The sequence below is a fragment of the Bacillus rossius genome, chromosome 12, assembly GCF_032445375.1.
Source record: "Bacillus rossius redtenbacheri isolate Brsri chromosome 12, Brsri_v3, whole genome shotgun sequence".
NCBI classification, from domain to species: Eukaryota; Metazoa; Arthropoda; class Insecta; order Phasmatodea; family Bacillidae; genus Bacillus; species Bacillus rossius.
The window spans coordinates 46,321,484-46,342,306 of record NC_086339.1 but is presented as its reverse complement, the minus strand read 5'-3'; the positions used below and the strand labels follow the sequence as shown (position 1 = coordinate 46,342,306).

General features: G+C 36.6%; 1 protein-coding gene across 1 annotated transcript in view; it reads left to right on the top strand.

Moving 5' to 3' along the window:
* LOC134537975 (uncharacterized) overlaps positions 1-20,823 on the top strand; it is a 433,777-nt gene that overhangs the window by 259,299 nt on the left and 153,655 nt on the right. Inside the window, exons 12-13 of the mRNA XM_063378994.1 lie at positions 5,964-6,089; positions 12,632-12,845. Of these exons, the coding sequence (XP_063235064.1) occupies positions 5,964-6,089; positions 12,632-12,845 (340 nt within the window). The remainder of the gene's footprint in view (positions 1-5,963; positions 6,090-12,631; positions 12,846-20,823) is intronic.

Below are 20,823 nucleotides of genomic sequence, written 5' to 3'. Positions count from 1 at the left end.
AACTATTCATGATTATACGCGGTGACGAGCTGGTTTGCAAATCCTTGTTTTTTTAAAATGACCTTTACATTAGGTTTGTGTGTTATTTGACACGCCCCGAAACATATGAGCCAAAAGGAAAATAAAGACAAACACGGAAACAATAAAAAACTGCAGCAGATAAGAATGATCGCCTCACAGTAGAGCACATACAGCTTGCCTGACCCTCGTCGGCCACAAAGGTGAACACGCGCTCAGTGAAACCTTCAGGGTCGTCCTTATCGTCATCCTCCGCGACCGTACTTCCAAGGTCGCCGTGCTCTCCTAAGGTTCAGTAAGGATATGCAGAGGTTGGCATCGAGTCCGTGACACCCACCACGTTAATAGTGACGTCTTGGTGATTACGGACACTGAGAGACAGCACCCTGGCGAAAAATTACCGTTATAGGGCGCCGAAACTTTGATGTGCATAAGATGATAATGCAGTGTACCCATTTTAATGTAGGGCTCTAATATGTGTCAGATGTATTGACTTCTTCTTTTTACTAGCTTTTGGCGCCACATTTATGTTTGATACGTCGTTTTGTATCTTTCAAGTGTAGAAACAATTTGTTAAAAATTAAAAAAATGATTTGCTGTATTGATATCTGAAAGCCTCCGTGCATTCCGTGTGACGTAATCCCCCAAAGCAAAGCCAGTTCAAATGATTGAACTTCAGGGGAAAAAAATAATAATACAATTTTTGACGTGACAACGTCTAATAAATCGATGAACGCCAGTTGCATGCACGAAAAAGTGTCCCGTTATGCACATTGTTCCGTTACGCTGTGTCCCGTTACGCTCATTGTACGCTTGCGCCGCACCGACAGAAGTGAAAACTTAAAACTTTGTTTATAAATGTGTTTCTACGTCAAATGTACGTAAGAAAATGAATCTGATTACTAGTATAATTTCAAGTATTTATTCTTTTATTATTAAAAAAAGTAGCATCTGTCGGCGAGTGCAGTAATAATAGGTTATGTAACAATTGACTAAAAAATTATGGTGATTCATATAATTGATGATAGATATTTGATTACCGTTTATTTATATGAAAACTTGTTCATAATTATATTTAAACTTTATAGCTAAACGCCAGTTTTTTTAAATTAATTACAAGTAATCTACACGTGAACTGTTTCGTCGACTGTTTATAAAGTGAAGTGAAATGTTAATGTGGTTTTCATTGCTTATTACAACAACAATTTCGGCAATAAAGGTTAATTATTCTTGCATTTTAAAAATCTGATTACTAGTATGATTACCAGTATTTATTCTTTTATTATTAAAATAAAAATGATTCAATTTTATTCATAAAAGTATGCAATCATTTCATCAATGTTTTGTTATGACGTTGTCACGTTAAACTTTCGTCCGTAAACCGACTTTACAGACAAACAATTTTTTAATTAAGATAATGCACTCAAAACAAATGTGTAAATTTGGGCACGTTATTTCAAGAGAACTCACGTAAGTGGCAACATCTAGAATCACATTTCCCAGTTAATGTTCCCTGTTACACTAGGCCGTGTGCTGCACAGTACTGCGCTGCATGGTTGCGGTACCTCCAGGGAACACTTCATATTATTTCGGCGTACTGAGGAAAGATATATGCCAAGATCGTGACAAGGGAAACAAAAACAAAAACTGCCGTTTGACATAGTGAGTTTCCAGGGTTCGGTGGGTTAGCTTTCCTTGTGTGACGTGACATTCTGCATTCACGCCCTTCAGGCTCAGACTAAGTTCTTGTTTGAAACGAATCATAAAGTTCTGAAAATTCTGAAGTTAAAGTTTTACTAAAAAAAAAAAAGAAGAAGATATAGCCACAGATCAGGTCCGCGATGTGGATATTTCGTGAAAACGTTGGGATAAATCATGTTTTTTTTTTTTTTCGTTTTCTTTTCGAAGATGCCATAGCTCTCGTATCTCGATACTGCGCGTTTTAGACTCTTTAGATTCATTTCGACACGAGCTTGTCTCTGAATTGCATTTTATATGATTCCGACCATATTTACGAGTCATATGAAACAAAATATTTAATAATTTTTATTATTGAATTTTATACCAATTTTTACTTATATTATGACGAATAATTTCATAATTTTTTTTATATTTTCATATTCCACAAGGAAACATGTATATTTATACTTAGAAATTTTTCTTTAATCGATTTTTTTAATGCTGCCAAGAGAATGTTACAACAGATAATTCAACGGACTGCAACTATTCGTTTATGTTTTCAATCAAAAATGCTGGGTCACGTTTTTAATTCGGTCAAAGCTAATGTTATTTCATCCAATGATACAACTTAACGTGACAAAAATAAAACAGTTTCGTTAGTTTTTCGAAAAATTTTAAAAAGAGTTTACAGTGAACATGCATCTGTATCCAAGATAAAATTTTGTGTGTATGTTAGAGTTTTTAATTCAATAATTTTATGTTTTTGTTAAAAGTAAATTTTCCTTAACTTTTTTAGCTTTCACGATCAAATAATTAAAAAAAGCACAAACTCTTAAGATTCGTTGTTAATTAAAAACAGTTAGTTTGACTACTCGTTTACTATTGGTTTTGTTGCTCTTATTGTTTGCACGGAAACACTTAACTTCAACAAATTCTAATTTTCGAACGGAAATATGATGTAAAGTTAAATTTCATTTTTTACTATTATTTGGTCAATAATATATATTCACACAATTTGAAGTTTTTTCAATTAATAATATTAAACATTATAATTCACACTCGTGCCGGATTACGCCAGTATCTTTCGCAGTAGCGCCAACGTGACGTGATGCGCAGAACGCGATGAATTTTATCGCCCAACGAGCAGATCTATATATGTATATGTAGGTCATGCTCAACGCAAGAGGTGGTCTCTTAGTTTCCAAGCGAATGATTTGGGGGGGTGGGGGTAGGGGGGTGGCTAGTTTATCTTGTGAGCGAGGAACGAAAAGCGTGTAAACAAAGTGTTTCCCCCCGTGGCGCCAGAGAGCAGCGGATCAACAGGCTCGCTGGAGGCGGAGGTGAGGAGGAGGTGAGGCGGCGTGAACGCGGCTTAGCGCGGCGGCAGCGAGGGCGGGTTCAGACACGCACCGCTGGGAGTGTTCGGCGCAGCGCTCGTTTATCAACGGCCTGCCACTTCGTCATTGATCCCTGCCCCCCCCCCCCCCCCCTCTCTCTCCCAGGGCTCCACCCCTTCCACGCCTCCTCCTGGGCACTGTAGCTGGCCTCGGTATGCCTTCCACGGAATTATTGTGCTCTCTGATGGCTTATTTGCCTGTGTTGTCCGTGATACCTGTTTAGTTACTTCTTTGGCTCCATCTATTCGACATCGCCTTTTTAATCTGTCGTTTATATTTCTTGTTTTGCATTCTTCCATTTTTTTCCCATGAATAACAGTGCAAAACTGCAATGTCATACGTCTCGAAAATTGTATTTAAAAAGAATTCCCCATTGCATTAGTCATTTAAGGAACGTACGTATATAAAAGTTCCTCCGGGGACTGGGTTCTCGGAGAGAAGCCGAAAAGCTGATCCGCCATCTTGTATTCTGACGTCACGGCAGCTATATTAGATTGACCTTTGCCTTAATCTTCAAAATTTGATTAAAAAAAATTGCGAAAAGTACATAAAAATTTCTCATAATTTGCCCAAAATTCGCTGAAATCCGCCAAAATTGTTTGTTTTTAAGAGAAAAAAATTCTACCAAAAATATCAAACAAATCGAAGAAATTCATATTTCGAGGTAATAATTTCCATTTTGAGGGAAAATTTCTCGTTTTAGTTCTCAAAAAAAAAAAAACAGTGACATGGAAAGTCCGCAAAACGGCTTAAAATCCGAATCTACAAGCCGCACTAAGCGGCCGAGTTCATGCATGGGCGCCATTTTTAATTGTGTCGTCACCGTTGCAAGTATCGTTACAGCCGTCATCTTGAAAATCAGGAATTATTTTCTGATCTTAATAGGGAAATGTTAAAATTAATAAAAATATTTAATTAATAACATTGTTAATAGAAAAAACTATTGCCATTTTTAAAAGTGTCCGCCATGATGAATATCCGTAATTATAAAAAAAAATCGATAATTTTTAAAGTTAATATAATATTAATTAAATTTTAATAAAAAATTAATTAAAAACGCAATTACATCGTGAGGCTTGGAGTACGTTTCAAACCCGGTGAGAGCAAAGAAAAATGGCGTCGGATCCTTCCTCCATGGAGATCACTGACAGACTGACCTCCCATTGCTAATGCTAATGTATATATAGCGTCAGTCAGTATGATGTCACGACAGCTATACTGTTTTCGTTTCCTGGAGACCACCATCTTGAATATGAAATATTGTTTTGGTCTGCTAGAGAGTGCTAACTCCAAGTTAGATTAAATTTTACCGGCTTTAGTGCAGTAATTATCTATTTACAGGAAGTCCGCTATCTTGTTGGCAATATTAACCGCCATCTTGGAAATCGTTTTTATTAAGCTAGAAATTCTGGGAAAAATCCAAAACTCATAAAAAATATCACTTAATAAAATAATGATTGATTCGATCAGTAAAATTGCTTGGTTCAATCCTTGCTGGACACAAAAAATTTTATTTAGGTAAAAAAATATATTTAATCAATTTAAAATAGAAAAAAAAATAAGAAAAAGACTAAAACTCTTCATAAACCTGCCTCCAGTAGCCGATAATGACATATTTGCCGCTATCCTGGAAATTCGTAATAAATAACCTAGAAATTCGGGGGAAAAATCCTTAAGTCATCACAAAAATAATAATTAAAATAATGATTCACTCGATTTATTCCCGTCCTTGGTTCGATTCTCGGTCAGTGAAAAGAGTAACTAAAGCTTAAAATTGATTCTAAAATCTTTTTCCTATTAAATTTAGTGGAGTTCATTAATCATTCTCTTTACAACAATCGATTTATACAAGATACCTGTCCAAAGAATTTTATATGTAGTTGCGCTGCCTACCATGGAAGTGTTATTTTTTTTCGATACATGGAATTCCTTCCAACAGTTCATAAAGAATGTTATACGTATAGGACAAGTATCTTACTACCAAGAGACAAGCTCATGTAGAATGTCAGCCATATAGACCAGACGTCTCAAAACCACAGGGCCTTCTTCGTTGATAACAAATATAACAAATTTCAGGGAGTTAAGGCAAAGTCTCCGAACTGATAGACCTAAAGTATCGATAAAATCAGTGAACTACATTTAGACAAACAGAAAATAAATTATGCTTACTAAGGGACCACGAATAACTGAAAAAGTTTTATCAAGACAAAAAGGTTTTGAACCAGTAAATATTCAGAGCTACTGAAGATTTTACTACGCACATTTAACAAAACGACACACATTCAACAAAAGAAAATAACACACAATACACACAACAGATACACAGTAAACACACTGATTATGCAATTGACCACACAGCATACACTGTACACGCTGTGAACACACAGTACACACAAAATGAACAAACAGTACACACACAAACGCCACACAATGAACACGCAGTACACACAGGACAAGCAATGGACACACAGTACACACACATGACACGCAATGAACACACAATACACACACTGCACACAATGGCTGCACAGTACACAGATAGGACAAACAATGAACACACACAGTGCACTTACAGGACATGTAATGGACATGCAAGGAACATACAGTACACACACAATGAACACGCAGTACACACACAATACATGTAATTAACATACAGTACAAACTCACTCTGCACACACAATTGACACACAGTACATACAAACTGGACAAGCAATGAACACACAGTACAGACAATGAACATACAAACAGTACACACAAAAGATTCGCAGTAAACACAAATAGGACACGCAGTGAACACACCGAACACTCAATGGTTGTATTGGTTGTGCTGCAGCCAGGCTGATGGTGGTTGTTGTTGTGCTGCAGGGTGGAGCGCGTGGAGGCGGGCCAAGCTGCGGACCGCGCGGGGCTGCGACCCGGTGACTACGTCATCTTCGTGGAGAAGTGCAACGTGGTGACCATGCCCGAGGAGGAGATACTCGACCTCATCAGGTACAGTGCATCACGTGCTGTACACTGCTGTCCGCGCGACCTGCCTGGCAGTGGTTACTGTACACAGGCCCGCCGCTTGTTCGGCCAGCGCTTGTGCCCGGGATCGAGCTTCTATTTTGATATTTGGTTTGCTTCCTGATAATACTTTCATACTAGAAATTAAATAACAAGTCTTTTGCTTAAAAAGTTATTTGAAATCTTAAAAGTTATATTATACATGTAGATCACGTTATACTTACTACTGCAGTTACGTTTACATTTTTTTGGATTTCTTTTGTGAGATTTGTAAAGTTGAACATATAATGTTGACGAGGGTGCTCGAACCTTGGTCCTCTGGATGGACCTGCGCTCGCCCTTAGCTCGTGCTGTGGTCAAACTCGGTTCAGTATCTAAATTAAAGATAATAAATATAGTTGGCGTTCGTCGAATAGTTAGTTTAAATTTTAAAATAATACAAATTTCGATCATAAACATTTAAATATGTATTTTTACTTGAAAACCATTGAATGTAAAAATGCCCTTTCAGCACAGCCTACAAACTAGGTAGATTTCGAAGTACCCATTTCTTTTGGAAATATTTTGGAAACTTCTACAACATTTTGGAACATTTTAAGAACTTAATGTACATAACATATTTATGATCTTTTATATTACAAAATGTTCGATCAAACATTTTCTCATTTTCAAAAATACAATTTTTCATCCCTTGCAGTAATAAAGAAGTATTAATATTTGCTGTGTACCAATATTAAAGAAAATACTTTATGATTTGAATAAATCTGAACGGATATGGTGGTAATAAAGTTTTGATTTTTTTAGTTTCAAACTCTGTTTTTATGGTAATAATTAGTTTGATCGATAATTGTTTCAGCCAAAGTGTTAGAGAAAGTTCCATACAATAAATTATAACGGAGATGATAGTATACTTTCAGACATTGTTATTTCTACACGCTGCAGTAATGGTTGGTTAGATAAAAATTTATTTTAACAAAGGTTTATGACAATATTTGGAAATGATGGATTCAATAGCGAACATGATTGTGACGTTTTATTTTTTTTATTCCAACCCTAGGTTTTTTTCTTCTCCCTTGCAATAATTGTATGAATTATAAAAAAGCTTTAGTAACAAATTATAAATTTACAAACAATTTGAACGGATTTGATGGTGTGATTACTAAGGTAGTTATACATTTATTTTTTTGTTTTTTAACCCCTCTTTATCCATTCTTTGCATACAGAAATGGTTAGTTGTGTCAAAAACTGTTTTGTATAAAAGTTTTAGATAATATTTATAAGGTTTACAAACAATTTTAACGGATTTAATATTGTAATTACTAAGGGAATAATTAATTTTATGTCCTCCATCCTTTGTTATTTACCACACCTTATATCAATAGTTCGTGATATAAAAAATTACTTCGGAATAAAGATGTATATAAAAATTTATGGTTTTACAATAAATAATATTGGATTTAATAGTGTATATGGTACGGAATTTATGAATTAGTATCCTCCATCTGTTTTTTAAGTCCTTTTTTCTGCAATGATTCATTTTTATCAAAAATTGTTTGACAAATGTTTTAGATAAAAATCATGCCATTTACAAATATTTTTAACGGTGCCTATAGTGTGCCTACTAAGGGAGTTATGAATTTTTTTGTCCTCCGACCCTTGGTTTTTCCACCTTTTGCAGTTATGGTTGGTCATATCAAAAATGTATTTGGCCAAACGTTCGGACCTTCAGTGATTGAGTCAACCCCAGCCAGATTTAAAACGAAGGAAGACCATTTGTGATTACGTTTCCGATCGGACAGAGTAAAATTTTTACTCCAGTCGAGTTAACCCATTAAGAATTTTGAAAGCACTTTTTACCATCCACCTTTCGTCATTCGCCATCTGATTTCCTCTTTTAGCAGCAGAGAATATACTGAGAGAATAATAAGCACATAAAATACTAGAGAACATTGCTGTAACAGATTAACAGGGTATAGCTGTAACCAATCGTCAGTGCCAGTAACTGAATAATCCGTATACAAAATTCTAAACCACATTACTATAACAGTTCCAAGTTCTGCAAGAACCACTCTATGACACCTCTAACCCAGCTTATTGTTGTCCTGGTAAAATCAGTCTTTTTTTTTTTTTTTGGGTAGGTGAGGGAAGAAACAGAATTGTGGTTGTTATTGTTTCTACAACCGTGTATTTCTCCTCAGTTCACTCACACAGTTACTGCGAGGTTGCCAAACGTCTCCTAGGGAATGATACACTGGCATTAAATAGAATGAAATTATCAGAAAACCCTCGGTTACTTTCAAGGGAAAATAACTTCTGGTGAAGTGGAAATTAAGAAATAGGTATTTCTTGACATAAGTTTATGCGTACCGATTTAATGTCTAGCAGTGTGCATGTATAAAACTGAGTGTCATTAGCTAGAGCAGACTCCGTGTTCCCCACTAGCCATGCCAGGAACGTGTTGAGAGGAGGACAAATGGAACACTTGCTCTAAGAAACCACATCCCACAGTAATATCGTTGTAGATTCCAAATGTTTGTAACTTAACAGTTGGTAACTGCTACCTGATGATGGCGACTGCAATGTCGACCGATACGTTGGTGAATTATTCGCCAAGAACGCGGCTACAACCCAGAAGCCAAGTTACTTCAGACAATGGCCGTGAAAGCCTGCGAACATTATTAACTTAATAATGAGTTTTGCTAATTTATGTTCTCCATTTTTAACAAACGTGTATTTATCACCCGGCCACGCGAGTACTTAAATAGATCGCAAGTTCATCTAAAGTTTTATGGCAGTGAATCGTTGTCTTGTGCAAGTATGTTGTTATTGTCCAGAGATTAGGGTAAATATACAGATGGAGCCTAAGGTCCGATTATAGGCGAGGAAGGTGAAGCCAAAAAAGATAGGGATTTTCGTGTACAACACGTACCAATATGGCGGCCATTTGTTTACAAATGTATCACCTGTACCTGTATTGGAGGTTAAATTGTTGAAAAATGGCCACTAATATCATTCATTACATTTGTATTATTAAGATTAATTTTGGACTTTTAATACATACATACATATTAACCATTAATATTTTGATCTAATTTTCTTCCTAACAGCTTAACTACAGTCGCTAATAGAAGCTGGCTAGAACAGCTGATACAATTGTAAACAATCGTCTGCCATATTGTTATTTGAAAATTAAGGAGGAAAAATGGGAAAAACTGCTTCACGTGTGACGGCATCCTCTCCTAATCACTGTTACTGTCGGGACAACACAGACTATAGTGGGAGTATAAGGGCGTGAATGTAGAACAGACAGCAGTGCAGAAAGAGCAGAAGGGAGAACTGGGTCGCAGACACGACCTTGGCCCCGCGTGGGCGGCCTGCCGGTCGATATAAGTGGCTGTGTTGGCCGGCGAGCAGGCAGCTGACTTCCTGATAGCGCGCCGCTACAAGGGGTGCCACCAGCCACCTAGCGCATGGCGCTCGCATAGGTTATCAGCCAGATAATACACTGTATAGTGTGACAGAAAATATTGTTCACTTTATAAGGAAATTTAAAGAACTGAGGTTCATTTTACACTAAGATGATTTGATAAGAGAAAATAAACATTTTTTCTTTTATATAGTTGGTATCGGTTAATGTTTTTTACAAATTTTTTTTTATCCAACTGATTTTTATTTTTTTATTTTCTAAAGAAATGTAAAGCACTGAAGTTTAATTTTTATATAAAATTTGTAAACGATAAGAGGCAATACAGATTAGTTTGCCATCTTAATGTCGGTATCGAAAACATCCTGCAAATAAAGTGTAAATACGGAACATGTATTGATTGGCTTGGTGTAGCAATTACGGCAGATTTGTTGCACAAAATTAATGAAGCGTGTTGTATTGGTTCCTAGTGCATTCTACTGTATTTGAAGGCTGCCATTGAACCGTACCTCCACGATGGATGACGCGTCACATGTGAAGCTGTTTACTCGTTACTTCCATCGTAATTGGCTTGTTAGTAATTCCCCCTTCCCCTGGATACAGGGGGGGTGGTTGGTTTTTGGTCGTGCTGCGAGTGACGATTCACCAGTCACTGCTGATAGGAAGTCTGTGTTTGTAGTGGATGAAATTAGATCCGTCATCCACAAGAAATGTCTAACGCCTTCAAAATTCACTTTATTTCATTATACCCGGATTAAATCCACACATTTGTGCGCAAAAAAAAGTCGGTATCTTTTGCTCACTTGCTGTTGCTACTTTTTACTTTCCGCCTGAATGACGTTTAGCTATTTGTTCGTTTGAATTTCGGAATGTTGTTACTGGTTTCTGGTCCTTAGTATGTGTCAAAAACTATTCATTAGCCAATAAGAATAGAGTTAATATTAATGAAGGTACGCTTTCTCCCCTCTTTCCAGATAGCAACGCGAACTGTACAGTTCTCTAGTGATGTCACTGTCAAGATGTTTACAGCATTGGAAGTTGATCGTGCTATAGTCCATCCATGTTATCCAAACATTTATGAATAACCTGTTGAAAAATTCACTGTACGAAACTCGTAACCATTGAACGTGATCATAGCTTGGGACACACATAATTAGCCGTGTAGCACGTCATAAAAATATGTTTCCCAAATTTATGTGTTCAAGAAACTGCTGGCCATCTCGATCAGCATATTTTCTTTTCTTGATGTGCTCGACCAAGCAAACCATTTACACAAGGCCAGTGCCATTGTCTTTCATGGATAGACTCTTTACTTCTGGTCTTCTGGTCTGAGGCTGCATCTGTGGAAATATTGAATGCCCCGCATTTCGGTACGCCTTGATGTTCCCTCTAAGAATGTATAATTAACGTATAATTATCTGACTAATATGTTTATAACTGATATTTGCCTCTAACTATGTTAGTTTGGCACACTTATGTTTTCGCCGCTTGATAGTAGTGGGGTTCGACGCGAGTGACGTATTCATTTGTTTTAATGCAATCAAGGCATAATAAATATATGTTACATTTCTAATACTTTTGGTTTTTGCCTCACAAAGTCTTAGCGAACAAAGGTAAAACATTAAAAAAAAATTTAAATTGTGAATGTTAATTCAACTTCAAGGTTAATGAAAAAAAATTGTACACCTTAAATACCACCCCGTCTACTTATATTTGAAGTAGAAATAACCTTACTCGAACCAACGTCTATAGACAGGGATGCAAACATCAAACTGTGTGATTTTTTTTTAAGTTGCTTAAAGTTATGGTAGTAAGTTACTCGGTACTGCGCCAGCGCACCTAGTGGCAGAGATTCTCCCTGCACCAAACTCGCCCAAAGAAAACCTATTTTCTTCCTAACATGTAGTATAATTAACCTTACTATGACCGATCGATATGGGAGGTCATCTTCGGAAGAGGGTCTGGCGGTCAATCAAGATGTGTGGCCAGTTTGACTGTGTATTAGCCTTGAATGGTGACCTTTCATGGTTACAGTAGAGCCTAGAATTATTGATATCACTCAAGCTGTACTTATATTCTCTGTGGATCAAACACTATTTATTATTATTTTTTTCTTGGTGTTATCAGATTGTATTTGGAAGTAATTTTAACTTATTTAATTTGATCAAAGTATATTGCGTGTTCTTTTTCATTACAGACATCTGCTTCTAGTGACTGATGTGTTAGTTAAACATGATGTCTGCTCTAGTTTTAAAAACTTGCACATATACATGTTCTAGAACATTTAGCAGAAATGGGGAAGTGGAAGCTATATAGTCTATACCGAACCTCAATGTACAATTTAAAATGCTACACGCATCTATTCTTACCCAGACCTTTGGTATCGAAGCTGGTTGGGTCTACTGCACTACTCATGCTGGATGATTTCTTCTGAAGAATCCATCAAACTGATGAGCACTACCGATTCTCTAGGGATACGAAATATTGCTTATTCATTTGGTTCTAGCCGCATCTTAACCCATATTGTACTTCCATTGTCCTTTGTGTTGAAAATGCTTAAAATTGAGCCTCGTACAAGCAAATGTATGTTGCTTTAATAGCTTGGCTTCTGGGTTGTAGCCGTGTCCTTGGCGAATAATTCACCGACGTTTCGGTCGACATTGCAGTCGCCATAGGTAGGTAACTGCTCCCTGATAGCGTTAAGGGTGCCTCCCATTCCCGGTCAAGATTTTATATTTACAGTAATTACAGATATTTTTGTAGATTTTTTCAACTGTTAAACTTTCACGAAATGATCAATACCTATATACAGCGCATACTTTTTGCATAATTAACTGCCAAAGTTACATTTTTTAACCTTTTTTTTGGGTTGTAAATAAGGAGAAATTAATTTATCGCAGAACTGAAACTTTTAAGGTTTAACTGCAATTATCACTGGCTACTTCAAGAAATGGTTTGAATTTCTTTTCAGAACTATATTAGTTAATTTTACCTGGCATTTAAAAATTCTCAAATGTGTTACGATCTCGACAGCCGAGACACGTGGTGTCGCCGGGTTGGGTGGTAAGGGAGGTGGGAGTGAGAGCTGGCGGCGTGTGCGCAGGTCGAGCGGCGACGAGCTGACCCTGGAGGTGTACCGGCGCGCCGCCCCCAACGGCCTGGTGAGTGCCGGCGGCGGGGACACGGCCGCCCCCGCCGCCCCCAGCCGCTCGCCTGCCACCACGTGCTCCGCCACCAGCGCCTCGCTGGACCTCAGCAAGCGGCGCCTGCACCTGCCGCAGGTCACCTTCAGCAGCGAGGTCGGTGCCGGGGTCATCGTGTGACCTTGACCCCGCTCCCCCGCTATACCCCGCTATACCCCGCTCTGCCCGCCGCCGAGCTGCTTTTGTTACCACATGTCTTTTAAATGCCGCCACAGTAACTACAGACTGGAACAATTCGTGGATTCATTTCGTGATAACCTCATATCTGCCTTTTTATATTGTATCGCTGTATGTGTGTCTGGACGACTCTGGGCCGATGAGAAACCCTCAAAAAGTATAGAACCACAGGTACACCAGCTGAGACGGCTCATAATTCTGCAGTCAATGAACTGCTGTTATTTGCCCGTGTATGCAGAATGCTGTGTAGTCTGTCTTGGAGGACATCGAAAACGCGAATTTTTTTTTTAACAGACCGTTACAGTAACTTACCTAACGTTGACTGTTTAGCCGTTTTTCAAAGTATTCGGTGTAAGTAAAAGTGTGCGCAAACAGAGAAATACTTTCGGTAACGTGTTCAGTCTCTGCTCTGAGAAAATGTAAATGAGAAATTACACACCATATCACACCTTTCTATGAGCTGTTACTTGAGCGATGGGTCTTGTTTCCACCAGTCAGGCACGAGAAGCCTAAGATGTCCATCACGTTTTCTCCCTGCCCGAACACGCCCGAACATTCACCGTCGGCCAACCTCGGGATTTGTTTTATTTTTGCGCAGGAAAAATTAATTCAAATATTAAAAGTAGTCGGTTAGGTTAGCTACATTAAAACACTTTAAAACACCATGGACGGTTAGTTAGGTTAGTATAGCTACATTAAAATAAACAGAGAAATATAAATATATATGAACCCGAGGTTGGCCGAAGGTGAATATTCGGGCGTGTTCGGGCAGGGACAGAACTTGGTGTACATCTCTGGCTTCCCGTCAGACGTGGAGAGGCGTGTGTGGAAGTGCTGGTTATCCCCGGCTGCGGCTCAAACCTCTCTTGGCTAGAATCGTCCTCACGCCTTGAATGGAGCGAGCAGTTCACGAGAACACTCTCTGCGTGATTCTTGCTAAGCGACTACTCTTCAGTCGATAATATGTCCCGAAATATGTTCTCTCGCCTGCAATTACAGTAAACGAAGCGTTCATTAACATTGATACAAAGTTTAGCTATTTACTTTGCTCAAAAACTAATAACCCAGTAAATTTTTTTTTTAAATATATACATGGGGTTAAACTATGCTAATCCTGTCCTGGGTAATAGCATATGTTAATTTATTATTATTTCAAATATGCGCAATTTCCGTGCTCAGCCTAAATATTGTATTAGACCTACAAGTACAGGAAGGAAGGTCTATATTGAAGTAAATTGCCTATAATTAGGATATAGGAAGGAAGTCTAAGTATTGCCTACAATGTTGACAAAAAGACCACTAGAAGAAAATGTTGTCACTATAACGGCATACCTGTTGTCAATTTGAGGTTCAAGGCGTTGGATGCTCTGATATCTTCATATGTATTCTTAATGGATCTGCCGATATGTTTGTAAACCGTCTATCGGGACCTTAAAATTATTCTTGTACTTCTGCGGCAGTGGAGCGCGTATTTTTAACGAACTGCATTTTGAACTCTGTGGTAAAGCGTGGTCGTAGATTTCAGCGCCGCCGTACTGACATCTTCGCCATCCAGGCTAGCGACTTCATTCTGCATTCACTCCTAAAATGATATTGGAAATCTCACGCCAAGTTATTTATCACTGAATTTTTTAAGTTATTACTTCATACCATTTGGGACTTCAGCAAGCATTTTTATCATAAATAATACCCCTGCCATATTTTGATACTATGCCGTCACCGAATCAACCCATGCTTAGAATGCACCATCTCCGAGGTACCTTCTTTCCAAAATCACCTCGGTTAATCTCCACGAAAAATTTTGCGACGTCTGTTTTGACAAATGATTGTTCTTTTGGAATTTCATATCATATCTTCTAGCGCATTATAACCATCCTAGGCTTGATGCCTGTACTGTAGACTTGCCTTCCTCCTGAACAGTTTAAGATATGAGTAGGACATTTTGTGCCATATTTATTTTATTATTTGACTGCTTTTTGTATGTACCGTCATGCTTAACTGCCCTGTTGCTCAAAGTCTTGGTAAAGTGGTCTCCAGCACGATCCTTTCTTCTTGGCTGAAGACTTTCACGAGCTCTGCTAGAAATTACATGTAAATGTACGGACTTTCCAGCGAAGGGTGGACGCAAACAAACGAAGGGTTCTACTAATCTCAAGTGACTGAATCTCCTTAGAGACCACGCCCAACTTCGGATTCTGAGTCTCGTGTTTCGTAGTAAACAAGGTAAACACACGAGTAAGAAACTGGAGTGTTTCCTTCTTGGACTCAAAAATTTTTTGAATTTTTTGTTAATGTACCAAGATTAATCTTGTGGCTTCGTTTTCAAGCAAGGGAACACAGTGCCGGTGAATTTACGAAAATATCCGTAAACTAACGAAGATCCCTGAATAACTTGTAACTTGTATTCTTTGTCAATTAATGGTTAGCATTTTTAACAATGTACAGGGTCTGCATCGGTCCTTTTATTACCGATACATCAGTAGTAATTACCAAAGCCGCCATCGAAATTTAAGTATTAAATTGGTTTATACATATTGTTTTAAAGAGTTTATTTTAAAAATTGGCCTGTGGAGGGCTTCTGATCAATTCCCTTTCTTTCTGGGGACTATTCTTTGCCCACAAGGCCCCTTGATAAGGACCTAATATAAACTGTTAGTTCCCTGCGAAGGTCAATGTCCCAGGGCACTGCTAACATCTAAGACCGCCAAAGCAAACAAGCTACCATTTCTACGGCATCCACTACCCACTTTAAAAATGAATTCATTCTCTCAGACGTCACTGTGATATAGCGCTACAGCTTCCATATTACATGGTATGGTTAGACATGACACAGGATCTATCTTGTCAAAGATCTAAATTCGTGGACTGGTGTAGTAACTATGACAGTCTGCTACTGCCCTCCCGACGTTTGCATGCTAAATCATGCTCGTAAATATCAAATTTTATCTAAATAAACCTGTTTGGAAATATATTATTAATGACATGTCATTACAAAAGTTTGTACGAATAAACAAAAACTAAAATCATGGCAATATTTGTAGAATGATGAATAACTAATCTCTTGTGAAACAATATGTCATGCTTGCATGCCATTTAATTGTTGTGCATAAAATTTTCTGTGCTCACAGATAGAAATTTTTACCATCGCGACAAAATGTTTCGCTTCTAAAACCAGTATGATGTTTGAAATGGAGCGTGAATAGCCTTTCTTTTTATTTCTTAAGTAGTGATTGTTTCAAAATTCACAGGAAAAACCGGACATAATTTTTTTAAATAACCTGTTTTGTTTGGTACTGTACACTTTACTTTAAAAAGAGTCTACTACCGCTTGTAAATGCACACTGGTGTAGAGAGCTATAGAAAAATTGTATCATTGTATTATATACTTCAGATGCAACGATTGTCGTTTAAGTTACAATTTATTTTCAGTATTCAAATATCGAATCGATTGTTAACACGTTTGGTTAAGCATCTGAAATGAGCAGAGGCTGACAATTTACTTGTAATGCTAATGCGCGCATTCCTAAATACTTCGATGTTTGTAAAAAGTGTGGCACATGACTATTTATGTAATGCCATATTGGACTCTTTTTAACATGTACCGTAGCCATATTTATTACGTGATTAGACATATATAGAGACATATCAAAAATGCACAGGTGTATTAATGATATTGACTCTGTTTAAATCATTTGTGCTTGTTAGAGCTCCGATGCGGCCTACAATTTGCAACAGAACTAAAGTGTTACCTTTCATGTTAGACCTATATTAACAATGAAACGTCGGGTAAAATCACTTTAAATATAGCTATGTTCTGTACTTTACTATACTTTACCCCCGTAGACTCTGAAGCCAAGTAGTTCCTTAGTCTGCTGTAGACAGCAGTATATAGCGCTGAAAAGGGAGTATCAAAATATCTCAGATTGCATTGTGGGACTACTGATTTCGAAGATGATGTCTCTTTTGTAAGTGTAGTACTCTCAATACCAAGAACTATTAGTGGTATTTTAAAAGTTTTATAAATAAATTCATGGCTTACATAGATACTGAAAATAAACTTCAAATGCTTTCGTTTGTTTTTATGTTGTTGACTTAGCTACCGTTTACTTTTTAGTGTTCGATTACTACCTTCCTGTGTTTGTTCGTGAGTTTGTAATTCTGTTTACTTTAGAGTTAGAGCGATATCTTGTTATTATTTTAACGTTAATCAGACTCATTTATTGTTGCTTAAATGTCAAAACAATTTTTATTTACACGAATGAATACATCATTATTATTATTTATTATATGCACTGGTGCTGAAGAATATTTTATACATACTGGAGTATGTAACGTGCAGAATTAAGTTACTCACTGCATTTTACAGTAGAAAAAAATTATGTCAGTTTGCAAGCACATTTATGTTGTTTTAACATGTTCCGTATTACAAGTGTTCCTGTTCTACTAGTGAGCAGTAACAATTTTCTTAAGTAAGTTGATTTTACATTATATTTATTTTTTTGAACATCTTAATTACAATGACCAATTATGAAAAAACCAATTACCTGAGAAGTATACGTGTTATTTTTATACAAGAAAAATGTTATGTTTGCTTTAAAATTTTAGTGAATACTTCAACAAGAACTATTTAAATAAGAATGGTGCTATAGTTGTAGTATTTTAATTATATTTACTAATATGACTGTTCTTTAAATTTAATCGGTAAAAGTATAAACAGAGTTCATGCTTGTTTACGTTGTTCACATGTGGCTGATTACATTTGTGTATACAAAGATTTGACATTTTAATGGAAGGGGTGTACAGCAAATCTGACTATGCAGAGTGTCAGATTGTTTAAGGTAATGCACTAGACTGAATTTATCTGGTCGTAGTTTAATATACACATTTTATTTGTGTAAGGACAATTGATTTACACACGTTCTTTCAAAATATTTTTGTAAATAACTATTATCTTTCTTACTTCTTTCATGTTTTATACAATTGTATTATCTCTGGGAATAATTTTAATTTATTTTTATTTTTATTCTTATTCAAAACCTTTTGATTTAACTAATCCTTTTTGTACAAAGTAATGCATTGTTACATAGCAGTTTTTTTGTATTAATATTAGGTTTTTTTATGAATTTAATGATTATTTGTGATTATGTTGTGTTTTGTACAAAATATATTAAGTTTTATGATTTTTAAAAGTTTTTGTTATTGTTTTATTTTGTTTTACCCACCTTTTACTACACCGAAGTATGTACTAGCATGGGGCTTATTACTCATTCCTGTATATTTTTTTTTTACAAATCAACATTTTCCTTAGTCAGTTTGGCAGAAACTGATGTTGGCTGCAATTGCACATGATTTAACTACCGGATTTATTTGGGGGGGGGGGGGAGGGATTATTAGTTTGGAACATACGTTTCAAACTGTAGTGAAAGGACCACATGAAAATAAAATTTAAATCTTCAAATGTACTAGTGTACGAATACCAAGCATGAAGGGTAATAAAATGTGATTTTTCCTTTTTACAAAATTTTAACTCTATGGGAGTAAATACGAAGATATTTTTAATGGGTCTGAATGAAAATATAATAAAACTGCAAGCTCTTTTAACCATTTGCAGTAATTACACTTTTAAAAGTTTCATTTCATCGTAAAATATCATATCTGCGAAGAAAGTCAAGCTAATATTAAGATATTTCGTGAGATGAAATAAAATATGGAGACCATACATTAATATTTAACTTTTTCATTAAGTTCACTGCTAAAGAGAGCAAAGGAAGGTAAAGTAATTACAAGTTATCCATTTCTTGTTTCACTATGTTTTACATATCCATTCCTTATCAAGTGAAAGAGATGTGTATTTGGTTTTATTCAAGCTAAACATATCGAAATTCACTAAAGTATAAAATAATAATATAAAAATGAATTGAAATTATTGAACTTGTGTTTTTAATTCCTCCTTTTCTTCTCCAACAAGCAGTTAAAAACGGGATCAGTTTGGTATTTGTAAGGCAAGGGTATCATCGAACCCACTAAGAAGGGAGGCGCGAGGTATTCTGCTGCCTTTCATTTGGATCATTGAAAATAAAGACTGCAAATTTTTTTCCCCATCTTAGGGTTTATTTCAGTTTTAGCTTCAGCATTTATTTTGGAGATAAGAAACTTGGTATACTAAAAATACATATGCAACTGATTCATGTTTTTTTTAAATGTAATTCCTAATAAAACCGGGAAAATGTTTTACCAAACTAAAATTTTAATTGTAGCCAGATATAATGAAAAATAAATTTGTAAGTGTCATAATCTATATTTTAAAAATGGCTTGTGTAAAACATTTTTTTTTTTCATTTGTTCTTTAATTGAATGGATAGTTTTTAAATTTTATTTGTATCACAATTTAATTTTTTATTTTCATGCAATGAATCGGAAAGTAATAAATTAGCACAACTATAATACTTTAAGATAAACATGCTTTTTACTTTACCACTTTCAAAATTGCAAACCTAAAGGGTTTTGTAATTAATTATATACATGATGATCATTAGAGGCTTAGACACACTGAGCGGTCTTAATGGACCCATTTAGGAAATATATATTAAGCAAAACGGCCCTAGGGTCCAATTTTTGTCACAATTTTAAAAAAAAAATGTTTTCTTATGTTTTACTGAATATTTACCTCTTTTGTGTTGCGTGTTTCAGATTTGGTACCTACTTTTATTTACATTTGGTCCCTGGTGCGTCCTTTGTCTATGCAAGATGGTTTTAGATGCAAATAACGACTAAAGAATTAGTTCTGAAATCATAAAGTCGTATAAATGGAAACAAACAGGCAAAAAAAGTCAACTTCAACTTAATTATAAAATAACTTATCGCTTTCAAGAACTTCAAATTCTGTTCAAAACTTCCCATGATTATTGTTTATTACAACGGTGTACGAAGTAGGTATAAAACTCGATCAACTTGTGTAAAAATTTGAGACGCGAAGGAAAAATTATGTTCAAACAGTAATAATAAAAATAATTATTTATTAAAAAGTCACAAATCCTGTTTCTAGTGCATGTCCGGCACCTACGTCGACATTCTACCACCGTGATGCGGAAAGTTTTTTTTTTTTTTTTTTTTTTTTAATATTTGCATAAGTGACGTGGATTCGCTCCATCAATTGTTCGTTTGTATCAATCTCCACTTCATACACATACACTTCAGCACGTCCCCAGACAAAGTAATGGACAGGAGTTAGGTCTGGAGAACGTGTGTGGTCATGCGATGGGACCAAGTCGTCCAATGCACGAGATTCGGGACAACATTGTCTGGGTGCTCGCGCACTGTTCGTTGAAATTTTGCCGGACAGCCGTCGTTTTGTAAGACCATTGGACGATCTTCCTCGGATATCGGCACGTGGCTCGTCAGTTCCGGGGGGGCATTCTCCCGTCGTGGCTGTCCGGAAGACACTACCGTCCATGAAGTGCCTCCCTATCACACCGGCCCAGACGTTTACCGATAACCTGGTTCGATGAGACGTTCGTCTGTTCGCGTGTGGATTTTGGACCTCTTGTCACTAATTGTGAGGGTTTTACTGGTTCAAAATCACCTCTCGAGTGAACTTCGATTCATCCGTCCACAAAATGCGTGTTATGAATGTTCCATCTTCTATGTCGGAATGCAGGAGGAAACGGCAGAACTGCAATCGTTGCTCTTCATGACCTTCTGCTAACCCTGAGACCGGCTAGTAGGTCTAACATTCTTTGACTGAAAGAGACAGACGTGGGCAAACAAAAGCTTTTTACCTGCTCTCTGAATGCTCTTCCGGCAACTTGGTCACTTTGATTAAAAAAAAAAATCATACTTAAGCGTTTACCTATTAAAGTATCGTGCTGTTGAGGGATTATAAATAAGGGCGCATGGAATATTCGAGGCAGATTTG